The sequence below is a fragment of the Carcharhinus amblyrhynchos genome, chromosome 27 (genome assembly GCF_965287045.1).
Source record: "Carcharhinus amblyrhynchos chromosome 27, sCarAmb.v2.hapA, whole genome shotgun sequence".
Taxonomy (NCBI): domain Eukaryota; kingdom Metazoa; phylum Chordata; class Chondrichthyes; order Carcharhiniformes; family Carcharhinidae; genus Carcharhinus; species Carcharhinus amblyrhynchos.
In genome coordinates, this window is record NC_137350.1 from 32,553,976 (window position 1) to 32,579,371 (window position 25,396).

General features: G+C 42.1%; 1 protein-coding gene across 2 annotated transcripts; it reads right to left on the reverse strand.

Annotated features, from left to right (window-relative positions):
- Nucleotides 1-409: 409 nt before the first annotated feature.
- Nucleotides 410-22,447, reverse strand: LOC145359114 (leucine-rich repeat-containing protein 46-like). Of its 2 annotated transcripts, XM_080213509.1 has the most exons (8): nt 22,398-22,447; nt 19,053-19,152; nt 17,726-17,834; nt 15,162-15,208; nt 11,975-12,084; nt 7,362-7,431; nt 6,458-6,663; nt 410-1,706 (listed from the first exon to the last, which is right to left on the reverse strand). In XM_080213509.1, the coding sequence occupies exons 1-8, from the start codon at nt 22,426-22,428 to the stop codon at nt 1,429-1,431; spliced, it is 951 nt and encodes a 316-aa protein (XP_080069635.1). In that variant the 5' UTR covers nt 22,429-22,447; the 3' UTR covers nt 410-1,428. The 2 variants fall into 2 exon arrangements, with proteins under 2 accessions (XP_080069635.1, XP_080069636.1); XM_080213510.1 differs by lacking the exon at nt 19,053-19,152 and having other exon boundaries at nt 22,398-22,437.
- Nucleotides 22,448-25,396: the final 2,949 nt, after the last annotated feature.

The following is a 25,396-nucleotide window of genomic DNA, read 5'->3' on the forward strand; positions in this document are numbered from 1 at the left end:
TAAAAATATGTCTCTAAATACTTCTTTTTAAATGGATTCCCACTCTATTGTTTGGTAATGACTTAAGCAGATCAGGAAGTTTCCTGATTTGAACCTTAGATAGTTCTGCAATGCTATAGACACCAGTTGGCTCATTGTCCCTGGCTTAAGGAATGGAAAAATCAGCTGGAGTCAATATTCCTGAATGTTAAGCAGCAATTTCTGCTGGAAAGCATGTGTGTGTGTGTGTGCGCGCGCGCGCATGTCGGCACAGACTGCTGACAGACTAACGACCACAGTAAAACAGCCTGCTGAGCTTCTCTGTCTAGGCTAACATGTATGGAATGACATACTGGGTGAGTTCAATTAAGTTCCTGGTGCACATAACTTTAAAAATTTGGGAATGCTCTTTGATTCACTGCTTTACATCTTTCAAAATAATAAATTTATTATTTTCATTAAAATAAGCATTTTCCATATTCAAACCGAAAATATCTCTTTTCGTCAGCTTATAACTACAGCATGGCAAGGCTAGGCAGCCATTCTGATAGGCAATAGGTCCCTTGATATCTGTTTAATTTCATGTCATGGCAAAGAAAGTCATAATGTGGATATAGCCCCCATAAAAGATTTAGTCTACTTCTCACAGGAACTAGCCAAAACGACTAGCATAGATACATTTAAGGGAAATCTATCTAACCACGAAAGAGAAATGAATAGATGTTGTGCTGAAATGTTGAGGTGACAAAGGATGACAGGAGGTTCATGTGGAGCATAAACACTAGAATGAGTACTGTGAGTTGGATTCCCTGTCTCTATGCTGTAAATACTGTGTAATACCACTGCCTTGGTCCAGATTGATTCAGCTTAGACCAAACCACAGATCCAATCTGTAACTTTCCTGATCCATATGGCTCAGTGCTACATGATGCAATGCATTTACACCTGAACAACTGTAGAACGCATCAGCTTTTGAGGACCGTAAAATACTCACTCCATCCAATTAGGGTGCTTGAGAAAAGTAGCACAGACCAGAGAACAAAGCTGGGACTTCCTGGTCTGTGTGGCTCAGTACAACATCTCACAGTGCATTTAGACTTGTAATGTTTCAAAGCCACACACTTCCACTCCCTCCAATTACAATTACAGCAGAAAACTAGCAGAGGCCAGGGAATGAACCTGGGACCTCCTCGTCAGTACGGTTAAGCCATTCATTGGTCAGTACGCTTGTCAGGTGAGTCAGAGAAGAAAGGGCCTTGGTGAGCAAGGTTTCTCTACTGTGTAAAACTGCTGAACCAAATATAATTTATTGTCTCTTTAACAGGAAAGTAGCTCAGCTCCTTCCTTGACTGAGTCTTCTAAATATGATAGAGTTAGTATTGATTGGCCTGAAGCTGAACAGGATGGAAACAGCTGGTGTAGGCGGATTGTTTGGGAGCAATTTGCCTGCTAGCCCTCTGTTTGTTTCCCTGGAGAATCGGTCCAGAGCTCCAGCTGCGGCTCCTCGATCTTCATTTCCCTCGTCCCCTCTTCATTTGAACCAACATTTGGATCACACTCTTGGTGAATACAATCCTTTTTCATTCCTACTGGTTCATATCGTCTTTCCATTATCTGGTTACGAATCTCTTCCAGTTCATTCATCCTTGACTGATGGTCAGTTTCAGCTTCCTTCCTTCGCTGCTGTGACCGACAAACCATTTCTTTGTGAATCTCAACAAAGAATTCTGTGAAACCAAAATTAATGAGTCCAGTGAGTAGAGAAGAGGATGGTTGTAATTATTTAAACAGTCATAGTACGCATTTAATCCAAGGTAATTTATATTCCAGGCAAGATACATGACAAAGATACATTTCTTTATTTTATAGCAGGAAGACAGGGAATGATTTCTGTGCTATTAATAAACCAACTTTGAGAAGTATTGAACAAAATCAATCTTTCTCCAATAAAACCTGTCACACCCTTTCCATTTTTAAGAGCTGTTTCAGACATGGCAGTGTTGAAATCAGTGTTGGGAGCATCAGCTTAATATGAATGCTTAATACTTCCATCTGGTAATCCTTTATATATCTCTGTAGTGCAAAGTGCAAAACCAAATTAAAACCTGCATTAAAATCCCAGACAGAGGAATCTCAAACAGACATATGAAATATTTTTCCAGTAATATTGCTGTCAGCAATTTCTAGGTCAGAGTGTGTTTTGTGGAAGAATCTGACAAAAGCTTCATTTTCCTGAGTGCAGCACGGTGAGGCCTTTTATTAAACCTTGTATCTGTTCTGGAGACCTACGATAAATATCAATTATCTTCTGAAGTCTAAGGAGTGCAGATGTCGGCATGATTGAGAGCACAGGTGTGCATGTGGCAGAATACAAAGCTATTCAAACCAGCAAGTTCTAGATTCAGTAACTGCTATGACAAATAATTTCTACAGTCTAAAGATTCAAAGCATATCTTCTGCTTACCATGTTAGAACCACAACTGAAATAAATCTTTTGCATGAGTAAGCACGATAATAAAAGCCATTATGCTCACAGGAAAATGTTAAACTAGCACAACCTACTGGCTGATAATTTTGGCCTTTCATCTGGTTTGTTTGCATTTTGGATTTGCTCAGGTGATATATCTGTTTCTATTTGTAATCTTGTTAAAGCTGATTGTTATTACATTTGTTTAATATTCAGCTGTTAGCTTTTCTTGATAATCTTTCTATTAACCAGCCAACAATTTATCAAAAATTACAGAGAAATTACAGCATGGAGAAGGATATTCAGCCCAACCAGTCAGTGTTAGTACTTACTTTCCACACAGAATCCCTTTATCTCCCTTTCCCTTAACTCCCACCCATGTTACTCTTAAAATGCTGACATGCTGTCTGAATCAATGATTCACTTCAGTAGTGCATTTTATAGCCTTACAACCCTCTATAAGAAATGTTCTCGTGCTCTCTGTCCTCAAGCAGTTTTCAAATCTATCAATGTCTTCTGTTCACAGACACCTCACCCTTTGCAAGTAGACCGGTTCTGTTTACTCTGTCCCATCCTTAATAATTTAAACACCTCACCCCTTAATACTTCAGTGACTGGGATTTTAATTTAGTCAAGGGACATTATCTGCCAAGTGAATAACATTTTAACGTGACATCCTGTTTTAGTTTTGAATGAAACATAAAATGTCAACCAACATTTACACAATTTAAAAAAAATGCTTAAGTGGCATTGTATTGCAGCACTAACCCTGCTGATCCAAGTAGATGTCATTCACCACGATGCTGCATTTTTAAAGTCAGTGATAGTGGCGTGGGTATGTGCTAAGCAAGGCTGTTTCCTTTTCATCAGTGAGGAAGGGGGCAATGGGGGACACCGCAATTCGCTGGTAGTGCTTGTATATTTCTTAGTAACTGGTACAGAGTAAGATAGATAACAGTTGGAAGTAGTGTCTACCCAACCCCCCTCAGCTACGAGCACATATGATGGCTAAGGGAAAAGGAGATGGGGGCCAAATGGTAGCTTTGAAGCATAAAGCAGCAGTGAAAATGAACAGATTCAAGCTGGGAGCCACGCAGTGGGAATAAACCTACACGCAGGTTTAAATGCTGCTATGCTCAGTTGTCAACCTGAACAGAAAAGGGGCCCAAAGTCCAGCAGTCACACCTGATGGTTTCTGATGCCGCCTGGTGGTTGCTCTAGGGAATACTGGCCAGGAAGTTAAGTGAGAAACAAAAATAGGATAAAAATCAAAACAAAGCAAAACAAACACTTTTAAAACTTTAAAGTTTATTTATTAGTGTCACAAGTAGGATTACATTAACACTGCAATGAAGTTGCTGTGAAAATCCCCTTGTTGCCACACTCCGGCACTTGTTCAGGTACATGGAGGGAGAATTTAGTATTTTTAATGCACCAAACAGCACAACTTTTGGACTGTGGGAGGAAACTGGAGCACATGGAGGAAACCCATGCAGACATGGGGAGAATGTGCAAACTCCACACAGTGACCAAAGCTGGGAATTGAACCCGAGTCACTAGTGCTGTGAGGCAGCAGTGCTAACCACTGTGCCATTCAAAACATGCTCAAGTTGTACTCCACTGAAATACTGGGGACAGTAAAACCATTAGTCCATAAAAGAAAAAGAGAAAACTCATGTAGTTTGATTTTCAAACTTAAACATATGACATTTTATTCAAGTTGATCCATCTTATAGCTAATGTTTTGCTGTTGACATTGCAACAACAAATCAGCTGTAAGTAGATATGTCTGAAAAATAGCATCAGACATGCAGAATTAACACACTCATTTTTATCACTGATTTACTTTTGAATATCAGTAAAATCAATCGCACTGCTATTTGTGTATCTAGCTGGTTCAGCACAGAGCCAAATTGACAATGAAATGAAAGAGTGGCAGATATCCAGGTAATGGAATGTGTCAGAATATTGCACAATTATTCACAACTCAGACAGGAGGCAGCCAGTGATTCATTGACTATGTCACAAGGACAACATGTGGAACACAGAATGATTCCTAGAACATCAGTGGGCAGTCAGTGGCTTGACATGCTGACCACCCATTTTCAAATTCAAAAGAAATTTTGCAATATTTTGAACATCCAGGTACTTTCATAACAGCAAAAACAACAACTTACATTTCTATAGCACCTTCAATGTAATAAAGCATCCCAATCAGGAGCATTATAAGACAAAGTATGCCAGCAAATCACATAAGACATTACTAGGTCAGATGACCAAAAAAAGGTCAAAAAAGTACATTTTAAGGAATGTTTGAAAGGAGGAAAGCGGGAGAGGCATGGGAAGGGGATTCTAGAACTTGGGGCCTCAACAACTAAAGGCACAGCCACCAATGGTGGAGTAAATATAATTGGGGATGCACAAGAAATCAGAATTAGAAGGGCACAGATATCTTGGGGGGCTTAGCCACTTAACTCAGCTTCAGCGCAAATTTGTTGCTTTTAATCTAGAAATTCTTGTTTTTAAAAATGTGGGGTGGAATCTTCCCTCAGGTGGGTGCCTGGTGCCAGGCTGGCACTGCCCAAGGGGCATTGCTGCCACCTGACCACCCAGGGGCTTCAATGGCCTCCAGTCCATTTGTAGTGAAATTACAAAAGTTCACAAATGTAGCCCAATCCATCACGCAAACCAGCCTCCCATCCATTGACTCTGTCTACACTTCCCGATGCCTCGGCAAAGCAGCCAGCATAATTAAGGATCTCATGCACCCCGGACATTCTTGCTTCCACCTTCTTCTTTCGGGAAAAAGATACAAAAGTCTGAGATCACATACCAACCGACGCAAAAACAGCTTCTTCCCTGCTGCTGTCAGACTTTTGAGTGGACCTACCTTGCACTAAGTTGGTCTTTCTCTACACCCTAGCTATGACTGTAACACTACATTCTGCACTCTCTCATTTCCTTCTCTATGAATGGTATGCTTTGTCTGCAATGTGCGCAAGAAACAGTACTTTTCATTGTATGTTAATACATGTGACAGTAATAAATCAAATCAAATCAAATCAGTCCCACCAGCAAGACCATCACGTCTGTTCCTGTTGGTGGGTACTAGATGTGATCCTTGCTAGCGAGAACTTCCATCGGCGAGGAAGTGGACTCGGGCAATAGCGTCCGGAGTTCGCTGAACAGATTTAAATCAGATATAAATATTCAAATCAGCCTCACGCCCTTCTCCAGCGTGAAGCTGATCACGTCAATGAAAATAGCCCAGGAAGACTGCGACCTGCTGGATGCTGGGCACAAATCCAATTTTTTGGGTTCCCGTTCAAATTTCCTGCCCTACTTGATCAGCGCAGTGGGACGGCAAAATCGCAGCCGTGATCTTTGCTGGTGTTTCTTTACCCTGTTTCTAATTTTCCACCTCCCTGTCTCTGAAGACTGTGACTCTTGCTGGGGGTGTGAGACCGCCAAACCATCAATCATATCACCATTTGTCATGTGAGTGAATGCCAGTGCATCATCTGGATGAATGGGACAATGCACCAATTTGAATCCTGTCCACACTGGGATTCACACATGCTCACTTCCACGAGGACAGGGGTAAATGACTGGAACCACGACATAAAATTAAACTATATCTTATCAGATAACTAATGCTACAGTGCAATTTCAACACAGTAATTGCAGCTCTTATTGATTAGAGTGTTTTACAGTATCAGTTCATATTTCTACTGTTGCACACTATTCTTACACAGGAGAGAATGACAAGTGGTGGTGGGTGGGGTGAAGGGGACTGGTGGCTCAGTCTTTCAGTGAGAACAGGGTAAGTGGGAAGTGAGAGTGATTCTGCCAGCTAGGACTGAGAGGAAAGGACAGTGATTTGCTCATTCAGAATTAAATGACTGTCCTGCTTTCAGTGCTAACATAAAAATATTACTTCTACAACACCCCAATTACTTTGGATTTAATCACATACACTAATCCAAAAATTACACTGCAAATAGTTTTTACCTTTTACTTTTCCCAGTGAAGCTGAGATCTCAGGCAGTGAATCCTCCTTCTCAGTCTCAGTGTCATATTGTTCTTCTGAATCCTCCTCGCTTTCAGAATCGCTAGTGTCTCCATCTTCTTCACCAGCTCCATTTGGCTTCTTCCTCCTTTGGATAGAGTTACCATCAAGCTGCTGAAGGGCAGGGATGGCCTCCATCACCCTCTCCCTGTAGAAATACAGACAACCTTAGACTGAAGGTAGAACAAGTGCCTCATTACTTAGCCCTCATCAGCAAAAGTGAATGCCATTTTAGTGTGCATTGAGCTTGCACACCATCTATTCCATCAGGTTGGTTATCAGTATTACATTATTGAGAGCGTATGGGGCTTAATCTAATTGCAGGAAATCTTTAGGATTGCTCTGGTCTGGGTGGCCAGCAATTGGGCAAGAGGAGGGGGTGGTGTTTTGTGTACCAGTATTGGGGGGTCACAGGATGGACCAGCAATTGAGCTGGCCAGCAATCGCGCCATGGGGAGGGGGGAGGGGGGGACGGCTGTATACCAGTGTTGTGGGGTCACATGACAGGCCAGCGATCAAGCTAGATCAGGAGACCAGCAGTGCGGGGCTACTGCACATGCGCTGATCTCAGCACTGACATATCAGTACATGCGCAGTGGCATGCTCAACGCTATGCTGCCTGCCTCTCCAGCGGGAATAGGCCCCATCCACAGATTTCAGCGTGATTCATGCTAGTACACTCTGTAATCCACAGAATGTGGGAGATGCATTCTGAAACTCCCGCTGAAAAAAACGGCCGGATTTATTCCAGTTTTTACGCAAATTCAACACTCAGAATTTTTTGGGGGGGAAATTGGCCTCTGGAATGTAACTTTTTAAAGAACGATATCAGTTTTCTTGTCTCACCTGTATCCTTCCTGTTCTGTGCAGATATTGCCTGTCATATTCAGAATGATCAGACACTTTGGAAATTCACCTTAGTATAAAAAGACATAAACAAATTTGAATAAGGAGATAAGCAATTCAAGTGACAGCCAATAGATATTAACATCAGTACATCTGCCACAGAGATTATATAAATTTAAAATCTTGTGTAGGTTGCCTAAAGCAAGCTCCAGGGCTGTATGGTCTTCTCCTATTTCTTATGCTCCTGTTGCCAGGATTCTTGGTCACACATTTCTTCAACATGTCCCATTGTAAATTGTCTTACACAATTTTGCTATGTTGACTGTCAGCCTTAGCCCATCAAGCGGCTCTGTGGAGCAATTTTCTAAGATTCTCAAAATAAAGGTGGGTCAGATACAAAAATAGAAAATGATGGAAAGACTCAGCAGGTCTGACAGCATCCGTGGATAGAAAAATAGAGTTCATGTTTTGACTCTGTATGACTCTTCTTCAGAGTTTAGTTGGGCTGTTTAATTGAAATGGGTAAGGCTTATACAACTTGAGTTTATGCATGCACTCTCTGTGAGCAAAGGGATCCCAGGAAGTATTTAATTTTCAGTGAATGATTAGTCTCTGGAACAAACAACTGAGACATGTGATAAGTATGGAGTCACTAATGATCTGGGCAGAGTCCTGTGAGCTGAATTAGTTTCTGACTATAGATGGTAGGTTGCCCGTTTAGTTGTCACCATGATGAGCCAACTGCATGTCTTCCAGAATTTACTCAACTGCTTTGAAAATTGGAGAGGAATTTTCCGGAGATTTTCCTGGGTTCGTTGCATTTTTTAACTTAATTTTCCCTTTAGAATAGCTGATGATGGATGAACTACATCTATGTTTACTGGATATAACGAGTCATCAATTTTAGGAAATGTAGTGGAAGATACGCTCCTGTCTATATCAACAGGGATGAAGTGGGTCGAGAGCTTCAAGTTTCTAGCTATCCAGATCACCTGTCCCTTCATGCCAAAGGTATAGTGAAGAAAGCCATTGGAATCTGTTACAATGTAACCAATGATAATGTATAATAATATATAATAATAATAATGTATAATGATAATGAATAAACTAGGCTTGTACTCGTTAGAGTTTAGAAGAATGAGGGGAGATCTCATTGAGACGTATAAGATGATGAATGGGATGGATAGGATAGAGGTGGAGAGACTCTTCCCGCTCAAAAAAAACAGTAGGACTAGGGGACACAGCCTCAAGATAAAAGGGGGGCGGTTTAGAACGGAGTTGAGGAGGAACTTCTTCACTCAAAGGGTGGTGAATCTCTGGAATTCTCTGCCCGTTGAAGTGGTGGAGGCTGCCTCACTGAATGTTTTTAAGACGCGGGTTGATGGGTTTTTGATAAGAGAGGGGATTAAGGGTTATGGGGAGAGGGCGGGAAAGTGGAACTGAGCAGTGACAGATCAGCCATGATCTTATTGAATGGCGAGGCAGGCTCGAAGGGCTAGATGGCCTACTCCTGCTCCTATTTCTTATGTTGTTATGTTGGAATCTGTTATCACGTAACCAAGGATAATGTTGGAATCTGTTATCATGTAACCAATGGTACTACGCAGCTGACCCAGTAGACAATGTACCAATGGCAAAATGATGTGGTGGTCAGCTGAACTGGTTTGAATAGAAAGCAGATGGGAATTGTGATGAGCTTGTGTGGCCCAGGTGTTGGTGTAATGAAGTTTCTTTACTAAACCTTTCTATTTGTTAAGTTAGTGCTTTTATTGCTTGCAATTGAAGATTCCTTACTGCTGGATGAACACACCAGCGCCTCTACTTTCTCAGGAGGTTAAGGAAATTTGGCATGTCTGCTACGACTCTCACCAAGTTTTTCAGATGCATCATAGAAAACATTCTTTCTGGTTGTATAGCTTGGTATAGCTCCTGCTCTGCCTAAGACCGCAAGAATTACAAAGGTTGTGAATGTAGTCCAGTCCATCACGCAAACCAGCCTCCCATCCACTGACTCTGTCTACACTTTTTGCTGCCTCGGAAAAGCAGCCAGCATAATCAAGGACCCCATGCAGCCTGGACATTCTGTTTTCCACCTTCTTCCGTTGGGAAAAAGATAAAAAAGTCTGAGATCACGCATCAACCGACTCAAGAACAGCTTCTTCCCTACTGCCATCAGACTTTTGAATGGACCTACCTTATATTAAGTTGATCTTTCTCTACACCCTAGCTATAACACTATATTCTGCATCCTCTCCTTTATATAGTGTTATTCTGTGTAACACTATATTCTGCACCCTCTCCTTTCCTTCTCCACCATGTACTCTATGAACGGTATACTATGTCTGTATTGCATGCAAGAAACAATACCTTTCTGTTGTATCCCAATACATGTAAGAATAATAAATCAAATCAAATCAAAAGTCTAGTTGTCCTTTCTCACTCACCTTTTAGTATCATTCATTGATTAATTGCTGGCACATGTATCATGGGCTGAGTAGACCCTTTCAGTGCAATATGATTCTATCTGCTTTGGGCAGGAGGATGTAAACGATGCACAAGGGGCCTATCTTGCTTTGAACTCATTCCCTAGCTCTGCTTTAGCCAGTCCCAAAACAAGTGATGAGTACGTGCAGCAGAGCTGCATTGTGTTTACAGCAGTGTGATGCAAATCAGCTTTGACAGCTATGGAACACCAGGAATCTAAATTTATTCTTGATGAAATCAATTGTTGGACTGAAAACCTCGGAATGTATCACATGGAATAGAAAGGTCAAATTTCTAATAGCAATAAAAGTCACACCACGTCAGTAGCACATGGGGTCACAAGTTCAAACTATTAAAAAGCAAATTTAAAACTGATTAAACAAAGCTCTTTAGACAAAGTGTGATTGACACATGGTTTTGAGGTCCAGACAGGGCAGTGCAGACAAAAGTCCTACAATGCCTTGAAGCTGTTGAATTCTGTGATGAGAATTGTAAATTTGTCTGGAGCAACGGATAGAATGAGCAGTCATAGAATCCGTACAGTGCAGGAGGTCATTTAGCACTGACAATCAATCCCACCCAGGCCCTATCCCCGTAACCCCATGTATTTACCCTATTAGTCTCCTTGACACTAAAGGACAATTAAGCATGGCACATCTTTGGACTGTGGGAGGAAACCAGAGCACCTGGAAGAAAACCTGAGTAGACCTGAGGAGAACGTGCAAACTCTGCTCAAGCAGTCACCCAAATCTTCCTGACAAGCCTCCAGTGCTTATTGGTGCATTCTCAGCCGACTTAAACATGATATTGTGCCGCCTTAAATTGTATTCACCTTATCATCTTGTTAAAAGCTCCTGCTTTGTAACACAGGACTCACAATATCGCGTTTAAGTCGGCTGAGAATGCACCGATAAGCACTGGAGGCTTGTCAGGAAGATTTGCCTGGGTTAATTTGGCCTCAATTTAATATCTCCACGATTGTTTTGCAGTGTGTGTCAAGAATGCAGATTAATGAATATACGCACCCCAACTTTCCTTATTTCGTATTATTCTATGGATTGTTGTAGCGTTGCCAGTTAACTATCTTTTTATGCCCAAAGCCTTAATTTGTGGCACAATCCCAATGCACGTGTGTTGCCTGAATGCAGACAAGCACCAAGGTACCAAAGGATGAAAAACACATTCATAATTAATGCCAGTTTTCAAATAATTCATGTGCTATAATGTGCACTTAAAAACTGTTGCTAATGTAGACTTTCTGCTCATACTTAACCTTCCATGCTTTTTTTTATAATAGTGTTGAGACTGACTCAAGCTGCATCACTTAACGCATGAACTGAGAGAGCTATGTGATTTTACTTAATTAGATTATTTTCTTTAGACCTTTATTTTGTGCTTAACAAGGTGAGAGGAATCAGTGGTGGTGAATAAGATACTTGCATGCTTTCAACATCAGGAACTCCCAAGCTGGTAGATCACAGCAAGGTCAGAATCTCCATCTATTCTCCTGCCACAATGTACCTTAACCCTAAGAACATCATGTCACCTTACCACTGGGAGATTCTATTCCCTGCACTGAAACACTGATGACAATTTTGTCTTGAATTATGGATGATTTTTCTGGACTCTGTCTCACTTTGAATTAAGTTGAGGCTGCTTCAGCTCTTACTTTGTTATTGTCCACAAGCATCAGTGAGATGATACCTTCATGCCATTGGGCTGACCAAGATTCAAATGGCTTCTAGAAGTGAAATGGAAAATTTTGGGGCAGCATGGTGGCACAGCAGCTAACACTGCTGCCTCAAAGCGCCAAGGTCACTGTCTGTGTGAAGTTTGCACGTTCTCCCTGTGTCTGTGTGCGTTTCCTTTGGGTGCTCCGGTTTTCTCCCACTGTCCAAAGATGTGCAAGTTAGGTTGAGTGGCCATGCTAAATTGACCCTAAGGTCAGGGGATTAACAGGATAAGTAGGTGGGGTTAAGGAGAATAGGGCCTGGGTGGGATTGTGATCGGTGCAGACTCGGTGGGCCAAATGGCTTCCTTCTGCACTGTCAGGATTCTATGATTTATTGCATTCCAGTCACATAAGAATATCTATTTTAACTGTAAAATGATGACTCAAGCAAACCAACCTGGTTCCAACTGTTCAATCTCATTATATGAAAGATCTAAGAATCCCAGTCGCTGCAAAGATCTAAGGTTTTCCACTTTCTTGATTCTGTTGGCAGCTAGTGTCAAAAATCTGTGCCGGAGAATTAAAGAGATTTAGTATTTTGTTTGTTCTTTCAGATCTTTAGGAAATATGAGCTGAAGTAGGTATTTCAGCCTTCAAGGTTGCTCCGCCATTCCATCAGATTGGCTGACCTTGTATCGCAACTCTATTTTCCTCATGATCCCCGTATCTTTCTTTAGTATATCTTTAATATCTAGAAATTTATTAGTCTCAGTCTTGAATATGCTCCATGACAGAGCCTCCACAGCTCTCCGCTGTACAGAATTCAAAACTCTAATGAATATCAGGCCCAGTCTCCTCAATCATTCCTCACAGGGCAGGCCAGCCAACACAGGAAACAGCCTGGTAAACCTTCACTGCATTGCTTCTATAGCAAGTACATCTTCCTTAGGTAAGCAGACCAAAACTGTACACAATCCTCCAGGTGCAGTCTCACCAAGGCCCTATACAATTGCTGCAAAACATCTTTATTCCTGTATTCAAATCCTCTTGCAATAAAGGCCATCTTACCATTTGCCTTCCTAACTGTTTTGTCGCACCTGCATATTAGCTTTCGGTAATTCATGAACAAGTACACCCAAGTCCATTTGGACACCAACAATTCCCAATCTCTCACCATTTAAGAGAGACTCTGCATTTCTGTTTATCAAAGTGTTGTCTCAGGCAGGAAAAGTGGAAGTTTTTCCTGCTATATTTTAAACATTCTGAAAAAAGTTGGAAGGGAGAAGGGGCAGCCTGCCCTGCCAGCAACTTAGGTTTTTGAAAGCTTGGGCTGCTGTTTTTAAAAGGGCAACTTGAATTCCTAAAATAAAAACACCCCACATAAACTGCCCACCCACCACCCCCATGGTGCATCCCCCACCTCTTGGTATTGCCCTGGCTTGACTCTTTCCCCCATGGGGGCTGTCCTCACCTGTGCACCTTTGGTGGATTCTGTTCACCAGATGCATACCATGGGGGAACCTGTGATTCACATCGGTGTGCCCTCACGCTGATGTGAACAGACAGTCTAATGTTGATGGGGGAGAGGCGGGGGGACGATTAGGTGTAAACAAACATCTCTTATGCACGGACAATTAGAGGTAAATGGGAAATAGACCATAAGACCATTAGACATTGCAGCAGAAGTAGGCCATTCGGACCATCAAGTCGGTTCCTCCATTCAATGAGATCATGACTGATCTGATGTGATAATCGTCAACTCCACTTTCCCATCTTATCCCCAATCCCTTGATTCCTTACTGATTAAAAAATCTATCTCAGCCTTGAACATTCTTAACTACCCAGTCTATATAGTTCTCTGGGGTAAGGAATTCCACAGATTCACTATCCCCTGAAAGAAAAAATTCCTCCTACGTACAAAATCTGTTTTAAATGAGCAACCTCTTACTCTGAGATTAAGTCTTCTATATTGTCCCAAAAGGGAAAACAACCTCTCAGTATCTACTCTATCAAGCCCCTTGGGGATTCTGTATGTCTCAATAAGATCACCTCTCACTCTTTTAAACCCCAATGGGTACAGGCCCAACCTAGTTAACCTCTCCTCAAAAGAAAATCCCACAATATCTGGGCTCAACTCAGCACTGGACTGTCTCCAATGCTTTCCTTAAGGGGACCAAAACTGTTCACAGTATTCTAGTGGTCCAACTACTGCCTCGTATATTTTTAGCAAGGCTTCCCATTTTTATTCTCCATTCCATTTGACATAAAGGCCAACTTAAATTTGCCTTCCCTATTAACAGCTGAACTTGCATGCCATCTTTTTGTGATTTATGCATGAGATTCCCCCAAATCCCTCTGCAGCTTTTTGCAGTCTTTCTCCATTTAAATGATATTCAGCTCCTTTATTCTTCCTACCAAAATGCATAACTTCACACTTCCTAAATTGTATTTCATTTGCCAAGTTTCTGTCCACTCACTTAACCTGTCTATATCCCTCTGTAGACTGTGTCTGTCATCCTCACCACATGCCTTCCCACCTATTTTAAAATTGGGATCCCCACAATGTCATTGGCGAGGAGCAAGGGAAATCCCGCTGGTGTAAAAGCTTGACTCTTCTCTCCTCCACCATTCCTGGCCCTCCAAAACAGGGGTAGAAAATCCCCCACAAAGTATTTGTTTAGTTTCTCTGCCAATTCCTTATTCCCCATTATAAATTCTCTTGTCTCTGCCTGTACTGGGTCCACGTTTATTTTTCTATTTTTTTTCCTTTTTACATACCTATAGAGCTCTCATGGTCATTTTTACATTTTGCACTGGTTTATTTTCATTTTCTATTTTCCCTTTTTTTTAATCAGTTTCTCGGTCCTCCTTTGCCTAATTCTGAAATGTTCCCAATCCTCAGGCTTACTCATTCCTTTGGCACCTTAAAAATGTCTTCCTTTGATCTAATACAATCTTTAACTTCTCTTGTTAGCCAGGGTCAGATCATTTTTAATGTTGGGTTTTTAAACCTCAAAGGAATGTGTATTTATCGTAAAAAAAATTCTTTAAATATTAGCCATTGCCTGTGTGCCATCACACTTTTTAATGTAGTTTCCCAATCTACCACAACCAATTTGTCCCTCACGCTTTTATAGTTTCCTTTGTTTAGATTTAAGACCCTAGTTCGGATTGAATTACATCACTTTCAAACTGAAGGTAAAATTCCATCATATTATGATCACTCTTCCCTAAAGGCTGCTTTATAACAATATTATTAATTAGCCCCTTCTCTTTACTCATTACTAGATATAATAGCTCATTCTCTAGTTGGTTTCTCAATCTATTGTTCTAGAAAATATCTTGTATACATTCCAAGAATTCGCCCTCTATAATATTAATGCTAATTAGGTTGAAGTCCTCATGATTACTGTGTTACATGCACATCTAATTTCCTGATTTATACCATGCTCTACATTACCACTACTGTTTGGTGGCCTATAAACAACTCCCACCAATGTTTACTGCCCCTTGCTCTTTCTGCTGAGTAGAAACACTTGTACTGAAGGAACATAATATGTGCACCTCCCTTATTAGTGATGTGATCACTACTTTACTAGAGACAGCATAACTTAATCAATTTAGTTATGTTAAATAGTACTCACCTTAAATTGTGAAGCATTTCTAAATTTTCTATTTTCTTAATCTGATTCTGTGATTGAAAGGAAGAAATGTAGGGTGAATATTGTAATTTCCTTTCTGGAGGTTCATTGTTCATATTCTGAGGTGGAACAATCACCTTATTGGTGTTGCTGAACTGATCAAACTGCCTAAAATCCATGGGGTGTCCCACCCAAAGCATTAACCTAACTTTGTGTTTCTGATGAAGACTGGCCAGTTACATATCTCCAGTAGCTTCTGTTTTCATATCAAGTTTCAAATATCCCTACCTGGAACTTGTTGTTGACCATAAAGAAAAGTGATTTACAGGGAACTTCAGGGTAAAGTACTATCATAAATACTTACATTTAAACGACCCCTAGAACTTTTCTTTCCAATCAAGTAAAATGAATTTAAAAATTTCTACATTGCGAACTTCTCTGTATATCCATTAAAAAGACCAAGCACAGTGAGATGACACAGGTGTACTTATTTCCTAACACTTGTATTTGATCACAGTGTTTATAGGTGGTTCCCTATTTGTATGAATTAGGGAGAAAAAGGCAACCTTATTTTGTTTTTTGCTGACAAGTTGCATTGATATAGGTGTTAATTACGGAGAATGTACAGCATAGGAACAGGCCATTTAGCTGAAAAAATCCATGCTTGTGTTTATGTTTCACATGAGTTAAAAAATATTCACCCTCAAAGGATGCCAGATAGTCAGCTGTGCTCTGGAATCATAGAATCCCTACAGTGCAGAAGAAGGCCATTCGGACCATCGAGTCTGCATCGACCACAATACCACCCAGGCCCCAGCGCCATAACCCCATGCATTTACCCTGCTAATCCCCCTGACACTAATGGACAATTTAGCATGGCTAATCCACCTAACCCGCACATCTTTGGAGTGTGAGAGGAAACCAGAACACCTGGAGAAAACCCACACAAAGACGCGGGGAGAATATGCAAACTCCACACAGACAGTGACCCAAGCTGGGAATCGAATCCGGATCCCTGGTCTGTGAGGCAGCAGTGCTAACCACTGTGCCTTTCCTGAAGTTTACTTGATTATATTAGGAATTCGAAGAGGAATTTCCAAGATTTGTCACAGGGTTTTTCTGTTTGTTGCCTCCCCTAGGGAATAGAATTGTTATATGGTAACCTCAAAAATAGGAATAGAAGATATAGCAAAATTGATTAAATTAATTTTATTTTTGAGAAACCACTGGGATCTTCTGAAGGCTTAAGTTTTTTTATTCTTTCATTGGATGTGGGCGTCAGTGGCAAGTAGATTTATTGCTCATCCTAATTGACTTTAAACTGAGTGGCTTATTAGGCCATTTCACAGGACAGTTAACAGCCAATCAAATCATGAGGATCTGCAGTCACATGTAGGTTAGACCAGGTAAGGATTTATTTCCCTATTGGACATTAGTAAACCAGATTTTTTTTTTAATGGTAATCAATGATAGTTTCATGGTCACCATTACTGAAACTTAGCTTTATATTCCAGCTTGTAATAATTGAATTTTTGAATTTCCATGGTGAGATTTGAACCCATATCCCCAGGTTGGGTTTCTGGATTACTAGTTCAGTGACATTACCATCACATCATCGTCTCTGGCTAAGCTTGCATTTCCCCTTTTAACTCACACTTCGGTACCTAGATGTTTCTCTACTCATCTTAGTTTAACCCATCCACATTGTTGGACTTCATAATCCCCACTTATGTTCATTGTTAAAAAGGCTAAAGTTACCAATAACACTCAGAATGGCTCCTGGTTCACAATGTGGTCCAGTCCCTATAGAACTGAAACCAAAAAAGAAAATGCTGGGAAATCTCAGCAGCTCTGGAAGGAGAGAAAAGAGCTGACGTTTCAAGTCCAGATGACCCCTTTACAGACCTGATGAGATTTTCCAGCATTTTCTTTTTTGGTTTCAAATTCCAGCATCCACAGTAATTTGTTTTTATCCAATGGAACTCGTTTTTCAGTAAGTTGTATCATGGCCTTTCCTCAGAGAATCTTACAGCACAGAAGGAGGCCATTCCATCTATCATGTCTCTGCTAGATCTTTCTTTCCAATCAAGTAAAATGAATTTAAAAATTTCTACATAGTGAGTTTCTCTGTATAGCCATTAAAAAGACTAAGCACAGTGAGATGACACAGGTGTATTTACTTCCTAACACTTGCAGTCCAGTTAGTCCCATTTGTGTCCAAGTCCAGATGGCGAGTATGGCCAGGGTAATTGACTGGACTGGGTATCACAGTCCACACAGATCCCTTGTCACCTGATATTAAGAAAGGTATTTTCTAGCAGCAGAATAGCAAAGACAGATTTTGCTCCGCCTAGTTCAAGATTCTTGAGACCAATTGTAGCAGTTCTACCATTATTTTACCTGAAATTAATTCACAAACTATATGCAAGCTTGGAATTTCATAATCCATAAGGTTTAATATTACACAGGTGGTGGATTTACCACTGAGCTATCCAAAGGAGCCTAGCATTCACTTTTCAACCACTTTTGCAAAGCCATCTGTGGGATATAGGTAAAAGTAAAAGTACCTGCTGAAGGTAAAGACTGTAGACATTTCCCAAGCACTCAAAATTTCCAAGGGCGTCAATATTCTCTCTGTCCAATCGAACAGTCATCAGCTTTGCCACAGCTTCTGTTCTGTATGGAAAACGTGGAATAATCTGTCAAACATCGGGAATTTCATTTTTATCAAAGCAGACTCAATACAAGGTGTCACTGAGATAGACTGTTAAATAGTGCAGGACCTGGAGAAACCACAGCAAAAAGTTTCAACACTTTGTGCACCCAAGATCATTTTTCTTGCCTTTATTTTAAAGAATCTGTGAAGGTTGCACTAAACACAGCCACTAGATGGAAGCCTTATGCCTATTTTAACAATTCAAACTATAATTTTGAAATATTGAAACAAGCAAACTTACGGGATGGGAAGGAACTGAAACTGAGGCACAGCAAACAGATGATTCCATAAGGATGTGCCCTCGACTGGGAAACAAGCCGATGTATTGTAAATTGTGTAAAAAAGCAAGAGTGGGGAAGATCTTGCATACATCAATTTTTTAAGCTCAGGGAAACGCAGATATTGTGACAGCTGGCCAATAACTCCTTCATATCTGAACGCCATGTGAATTATTAGGATCTAACCTCATTCACTGTAGCATGCTGTCAGTATTGTACTGACATTATCAGTTATTAGTGGGCAGCATGATGGCACAGTGGCTAGCACTGCTGCCTCACAGTGCCAGGGACCCTGGGTTCAATTCCCAGCTTGGGTCACTGTCTGTGCAGAGTCTGTACATTCTCCCCATGTCTGCGTAGGTTTCCTCCCATGTCTTTTGGACTATGGAAGCAAACCGGAGCACCCGGAGGAAACCCACAGAGACATGGGGAGTATGTACACACTCCACATAGAGACTGGCCCATGCTAAGAATCGAACCCAAGTCCCTAGCACTATGAGGCAGCAGTGCTAAACACTGTGCCATCCCTTTTCCCCTTGCTGGGATTTGATTCCACTGGTGCTGGCTGCCCTTGAGTACCTCGCTGTTCTGTGAGCCTAGAGTGAGATTTAGCACACTATTCTACTGCATAGAGGATCACCACTGACCTTACTAATAGGCACACACAGTGTTTACCAAGAGTTTGCAGGGTAGCAGTCAAGAATTGGGAATATATAGGATGAGATAATCAATCACAGGATAGAGCAGGAACCTTCTGATCTGCAGAGCATGGTGCTATAACAAAAAAGATCGTTAACATTAACTAATTGGGAAAGTCTAATGCCTCATTGCTGCTACCGTACAATGATCCAGACAGTGATGTTTCTTATGGACTCCCACTGCCAAGCTGTGGCCACTCACATGTCTTCTGGTGTCTGTTTATCTGCAGGGAGTTGCAAATTTCGCTTAGCAATCAGTGACGTGGAAATGTACACCAACTTCTTTGCTTCACATGAGCTGTCTGAAAACAACATGAAAGCAACCTGATCAATAAAGTCAACATATTCCACTAGGCTAATACCAAATGGAGAGTAACAGGATTGGAAAGAAAAGCTGGTAACTCTGATCAAAGGTTTGAGTGAGGTTCAAGCTGGTACAGTCTCTCACTAGATATTGAAGAAACCTGGAGTTTACTCACAGGTTACCCTCCATTCACCTCCTTGTGCTCCATCTTGTCAGTTGCGACAGCTGAGCCCAGAGATGGCGTCAAAGTGGCTCCCTGTTTGACCTGAGAGTGGTGTAGGAAGTGATCTGTCTCTTCTCAAACCACGATCCTCAGTCAAGACTAGCAGATCACTCACCATTGCAAGGCCTCTTAATTTCAACACTTGAGCAGTAAATATAATGGCACACTTTCTGCTTAAAGGGTCAGGCAGTGATGCTCAAACACAATAAGGATCATTGCAGCATGAAGAATAAACTAAGACAAGTGATTTATTCCAGATTAGATCACTGGCAGCCCCAATCACATTATTTCCAGTTTATATATGTAGCATTAATACATTTTTGTGAATTTTAAGTTCATAAAATCATTGCATGATTGCAGAACGTAGGGAGGCCATTTAGCCTCACGTGTCAATGACAGCTCTCTGTAAGAGTTAATCAGCTCATCCCACACTCTGGCCCATTCTTATAGCCCTAAAATTTTTTTTCATTTTAGAAGCTTATCCATTTCATGATTGAATCTGTTTCCACTGCACTCTCAGGCAGGGCACTCCGGATCCTAACCACTTGCTGTCGTAAAAAAAGTTTTTCCTCATGCCTGTCATGTTTCTTTTACCTCTCACTTTATATTAATGCCCTCTGATTCTTGATTCTTAATTGGAGCAGTTTCTACCTATTCTGTCAAGACCGGTCACGATTTCGAACACCTCACTCAAATCTTCTCTCAACTTTTTAGTCTCAATGCACAGACCCAGCTTCGCCGATCTATCCATTGGTCCATTGTAACTGAAATCCCTCATTCCCAGAACAAATCTTGTGCATCTTCTCTGCAAACCTCTGTAAAGATTTCACATTCTTCCTAAGATGTGATGCCCCAGAATTGGATACAATGGGTGGGATTTTCCCATCTTGCCCTCCAGGAGAATCATAATGGGCAGGACATGGACCATGCAAAGGCCCATTGAAGGCGGGAAGGATTTTCTGGCTTTAGAGCGAGCTTTTCGGCCATGGTTGTTCGAAAATCCCACCTGAGGTCAACAGATCTTTGCATGGGCTGTGTCCTGCCCACTACAATTCCTGTGGTGGGTGGGCTGGGAGAATTCCACCCGAAATGTCAACTGAGGCCATTGATCATAATCTCCTTGCTTTTGTATTCCTCTATTAATAAGACCAGAATTCCGCACGCACTTTTAACCACTTTCTCCATCTGTTTTACCATGTCAATCACTTGTGCACATATAACCCAGGTCTCTCTGTTTCTGTATCTGCTTTAGAATTGCAATCGTTATTTTATATTGCTTTTCCTTATTCTTCCTATCAAGGCAAGCTAAGCAACACTGACAGAGAAAAATCAAATATTTCCCTATTTCAGACATTAAGTTCATCAAGCACTCCCAGTCCCATGATTACATATAAAGTGAAACTTTCCGTTCTCTGATTAAGCCATGTTCTATGGTGCCAACTTCATAAGACCAAGCCATACTGCACTGATGCGACATCTGTTTCTCTAAACAACAATCCCTGTGGAAATTGTAAGAATGCTAATTTCATACGAACAAATAATCAGTCTATGTTGTGCATTTTGTTTTAAAAGAGCACATTATCATAAGAGCAGGACTTACAGTCTGTGGAGGTAACTTAGTTGGTGCTGCTTGTTATTTTATTGTAAAAAGTATATTCATGTAGTGCCCTTCAGAATCACTGAACATCCCAATGCTCTTTACAGCTACAAGATACTATTGGAGGTACAGTCACTGCTGCAATGTAGCAAATGTGGTCGGTGGCCAATTTGTGCACAGCAAGCTCTGACAAATATCCATGTGCTAATAATCAGGTAAACTGTGTTGTTACGATGTTAATTGAGGGCTAAATATTGGGCAGAGCACCAGGGATTAATCACTTGCACTTCTTCAAGGGGTGGGGGGTCTTTTGCATCCACCTGGGCAGGCAGAAAGAGTCTCAATGCCTCACCTGAGAGACAGCATCTCTGACAATGCAACACTCCCTCAACATTGCAATTAAGGTGCAGAAATTGATCATCCACCTCCCCACCGCTGCCATCATCTCCATTATCCCCCACATCTCACCCCATCCCATCACCTCCCACTCTATCCCATTACCCCACCCACACCATCACCCTCCTTACCCTATCTCATCAACCCCCACCCCAGCCCCCAAGGCATGGTGGCACAGTGGTTAGCACAGCTGCCTCACAGCGCCAGGGACCCAGGGTCAATTCCCAGCTTGGATCACTATCTGTGTGGAGTTTGCACGTTCTCCCTGTGTTTGCGTGGGTTTCCTCTGGGTGCCCTGGTTTCCTCCCACAGTCTGAATGACATGCTGGTTAGATTCATTGGCCATGCTAAATTCTCCCTCCAGAGGTGCTGGAGTGCGGCGATTCGGGGATTTTCACAGCAGCTTCATTACGGTATTGATGTAAGCCTACTTGTGACTAATAAATAAACTTAAAACTTAAATAGAAGCTTCAAAGCCTCACCTGAGAGGTGGCACCTCTGACAATGAGGCACTCCCTCAACACTGCACTGGACTGGCAATTAAGGTGCAGAAACTGATCGTCCCCTACCCCCCCATATATCTCCCACCCCCTCATCAGCCCACTCCCTCATCACCCCCCACTCCCTCATCACCCCCCCACTCCCTCATCACCCCCCCCACTCCCTCATCATCCCCACCCCCTCATCAGCCCCACCCTCTCATCACCCCCCACCCCCTCATCACCCCCCACCTCTTCATCACCCCCCCATCACCCGCCCTCATCAGCCCCCTTCCTCATCACCCTCACCCCCTCATTACCCCTACCCTCCAGTCTCTCCCCCTCCACCCCCTCAGTGTTTGGAGTGGGCTTTGAGCCCTGAGCCTCCTGAATGCTGCCACTGTTTTGATGCAGAGTGTCTGCTCTGAGGGGGGGGGGAGGGTTTATTTTTAACTCTCTTTAATCGGGGTGCTACGGTCAGGCTGGGGTTTGGCTCAGAGCCGCGCCCAGGATTCCGTCCCCCCTCCCTCACCCAGCGCTGCACCTACCCTCCGCCATTGCGGCCTCTCCGTCACCCATGGCAACACCTTCACCATGGCAACCGTCGGCACCAACGAGTGCACCAGGCGCGCAAGAGAATCCCCCTCTTCCTCTGGTCGGTGAGGCGCCAGGGCGCTCCCCCTGGTGGCGGAGCTGAGAACCGATCAAACCCAGCAACCCATAAAACTTGCCCCAGCTCCAAACTTTCCTCAATGCCCCCTTCCTAGCATTTAACCTAAAAGAGGCTAAACTTTCCTCAGAGTAAAACAAGGAAGCAGAAGACAGCAGAGGCTGGGAATCTGAGACAATATCAGGAAAAAACAGTCACAATGCTGGGAATTCTCAGCAGGAGAGACAATAAAAGTTAATGTTTCATGGTAGATGATGTTACCCTTCATTAGAATTTATTTCAGTCTCCCTAGGGGTGGCACAGTAGCTAGCAATGCCACCTCACAGCACCAGGGACCTGGGTTCAATTCTGGCTTGGGTCACTGTCTGTGTGGAATTTCCACATTCTCCCCGTCTGTGCAGGTTTCTTCCGAGTGCTCCGGTTTCCTCCCACAGTCCAAAAGACATGCTGGTTAGGTGCATTGGCCATGCTAAATTCTCCCTCAGTGTACCCGAACAGGTGCCAGAGTGTGGCGACTAGGGGATTTTCATTGCGATGTTAATGTAAGTCTACTTGTGACACTAACTTAAAAGAAAATTAAATTTTAAAAACAAAGTTTCCCCTGGCTGAATCAAGAATGAGGTTTATATCTCATCAGGGAGGAACTTTAGTGGGGTGTGGGAGAGAAAGAATTTGACTTTGAGGAAAGGGCCAGCAGAGCCCATCTGGATTACTTTATACAGTAGAGAAAATTTAGAAAGAGTGAAGGTGGAAAAGAGAGTGAAGGACCAGGAGAGAAACCAAGGCAGGCTGATTGATTCCATCTGCAAGGAGTGATGCAAATGCAACCTCGGAACTTCAATGGTCTATCTGCCACATTATTTTGATGTTTGGACAAGCCAATTCTAGAAAGACAAGGTCTATTGCAACAGATTATAGAGTCATACAGCACAGTAAAGGCCCTTCTGCCCATCAATAACTGCCACTGTCAATAACTGCCACTAAAGTCATACTAATTCCATTTTCCTGCACTTGTTCCATATCTTTGAACGTTATGATATTTCAAGTACTCATCCAAATACTTTATAAGGTTTCCAGCCTCCACTATTTTTCCAAGCAGCGCATTCCAGATTCCCACCACTCTGAGAACAAAAGATATTTTCACGAATCCCCTCTGAATCTCCTGCCCCTTACTGTAACAATATGCCACCTCGTGATTGACTCCTCAACCAAGGGGAACAGCCATTCCCTACTCAGTGCCACATATGAAATTGTCCCTTGCCAATGATGCGTGATGCCCTTTGTTAACACCCTTGTTTGTTGACCTGGCATGGAGCTTCTGAAACAATATTGTCATAGTGGTAAGTTCCTGCCCACAGCCAGAGTTTCCCACCTGTGATTGATCTTGAGAGCTTTCAGGAGATAGGCTAGAAAAGGACAAAGCAAGATACTGACAGACTCATGAGAAAAAATAGATAATTCGGACCCCGGAGCCTTGTCTGCCATTCAGTAAGATCATGACTGATCTTCAACCAATCTTCTTTCCCACATCTGCAATCCCTTGATTCCTTGTACTCAAAAATATAAGGATTGCAGTCTTGGATATAATAGAGCAACCATAGCCTCCAGGATAGAACTTTACAAAGATTTACAACCTTTGAAGGTTTATTAGACTACTGGACATGTTGTCTTACATTGGACAGACAAGGCTTGTATCCACTGGAGTTTAAAAGAATAAGAGGTGACTTGACTGAAACATACAAGATCCAGTGGGCTAGGGGTGACAGGATGGATGTGGAAAGGATGTTTCCATTTGTGGGCGAATCTGGAACTAAGGGTCATTGTTTAAAGCTGAGATGAGGAGAAACATTTTCTCTCAGTGCCTCAAGAATCTTTGGAACTCATTTTCCCAGAAGGTGGTGGAAGAAAAATCTTTGAATATTTTTAAGGCAGAATTAGATGGAAGCGGCAGTCCACTGGGGGGGGTGGGGGGTGGAAATGTGAAATTGAGACAACAGTCAGGTCAACCATGATCATAGAATCCCTATAGTGCAAAGGAGGTTTTTCGGGCCATCAAGTCTGTATTGACTGCAATCCCACCTAGGCCCTGTTCCCGTAACCCCACCTTTTCACCTGCTAATCTCCTGACACTAGGGTCAATTTATCATGGCCAATCAATCTAATTCATACATCTTTGGAATGTGGGAGAAAACCCACATAGACATGGGGAGAACATGCAAACTCTACACAGTCATCCAAGGCCAGAATTGATCCCGGGTCCCTGGCACTGTGAGGCAGCAGTGCTAACCACTGCGCTCAAGGGACTAATTGACCTGCTCCTGCTAATTTATATGTTAGGAGAGAAAAAAAGTGAAAAGCATTTTTGATGGTTGATCTTTACGGTTATGAGCAGTCTGATAGGATTGAGGTTTCTACTTTATGGTGGGGTGTAGACCAGAACTAGTTGTCATCAATAGAAATTAGTCTCTTATAAATACAGGAGAAACTTTTTTAGTCACTAATAAATACAGGAGAAACTTTACCAACTGGATGATTAGGATGTGGAACTTGCTACCTATGGAGTTGCTGAGGTGAATAGTATTGATATTATCCAAGGAAGGTTAGATTTTGTTTAAATTCATACATGGGATGTTGGCTTCATTGGCTGGGTCAGCATTTATTGCCCATCCCTAGTTGCCCCTGAACTGAACGGTTTGCTAGCCCATTTCAGAGGGCATTTAAGAGTCAACCACATTTTTGTGGATCTGGAGTCACATGTAGACCAGACTGAGTGAAGTCGGCAGATTTTCTTCCCTAAAGGACACATAAAAATGGAATAGCAGAATGTGCAGTCGGGGTTGATGAAGAATGGGAGATGGCCTACGTATAGTATGGCCT

Coding starts and splice junctions, on each gene's coding strand:
- LOC145359114 (XM_080213509.1), bottom strand. CDS start 22,428: ATGGGTGACGGAGAGGCCGCAATGGCGGAGG. Junction 17,835..19,052: donor AAACAGACACCAGAAGACAT/GTGAGTGGCCAC, acceptor TTTTCCATACAG/AACAGAAGCTGTGGCAAAGC. Junction 12,085..15,161: donor GAAATGCTTCACAATTTAAG/GTGAGTACTATT, acceptor TCTCCGGCACAG/ATTTTTGACACTAGCTGCCA.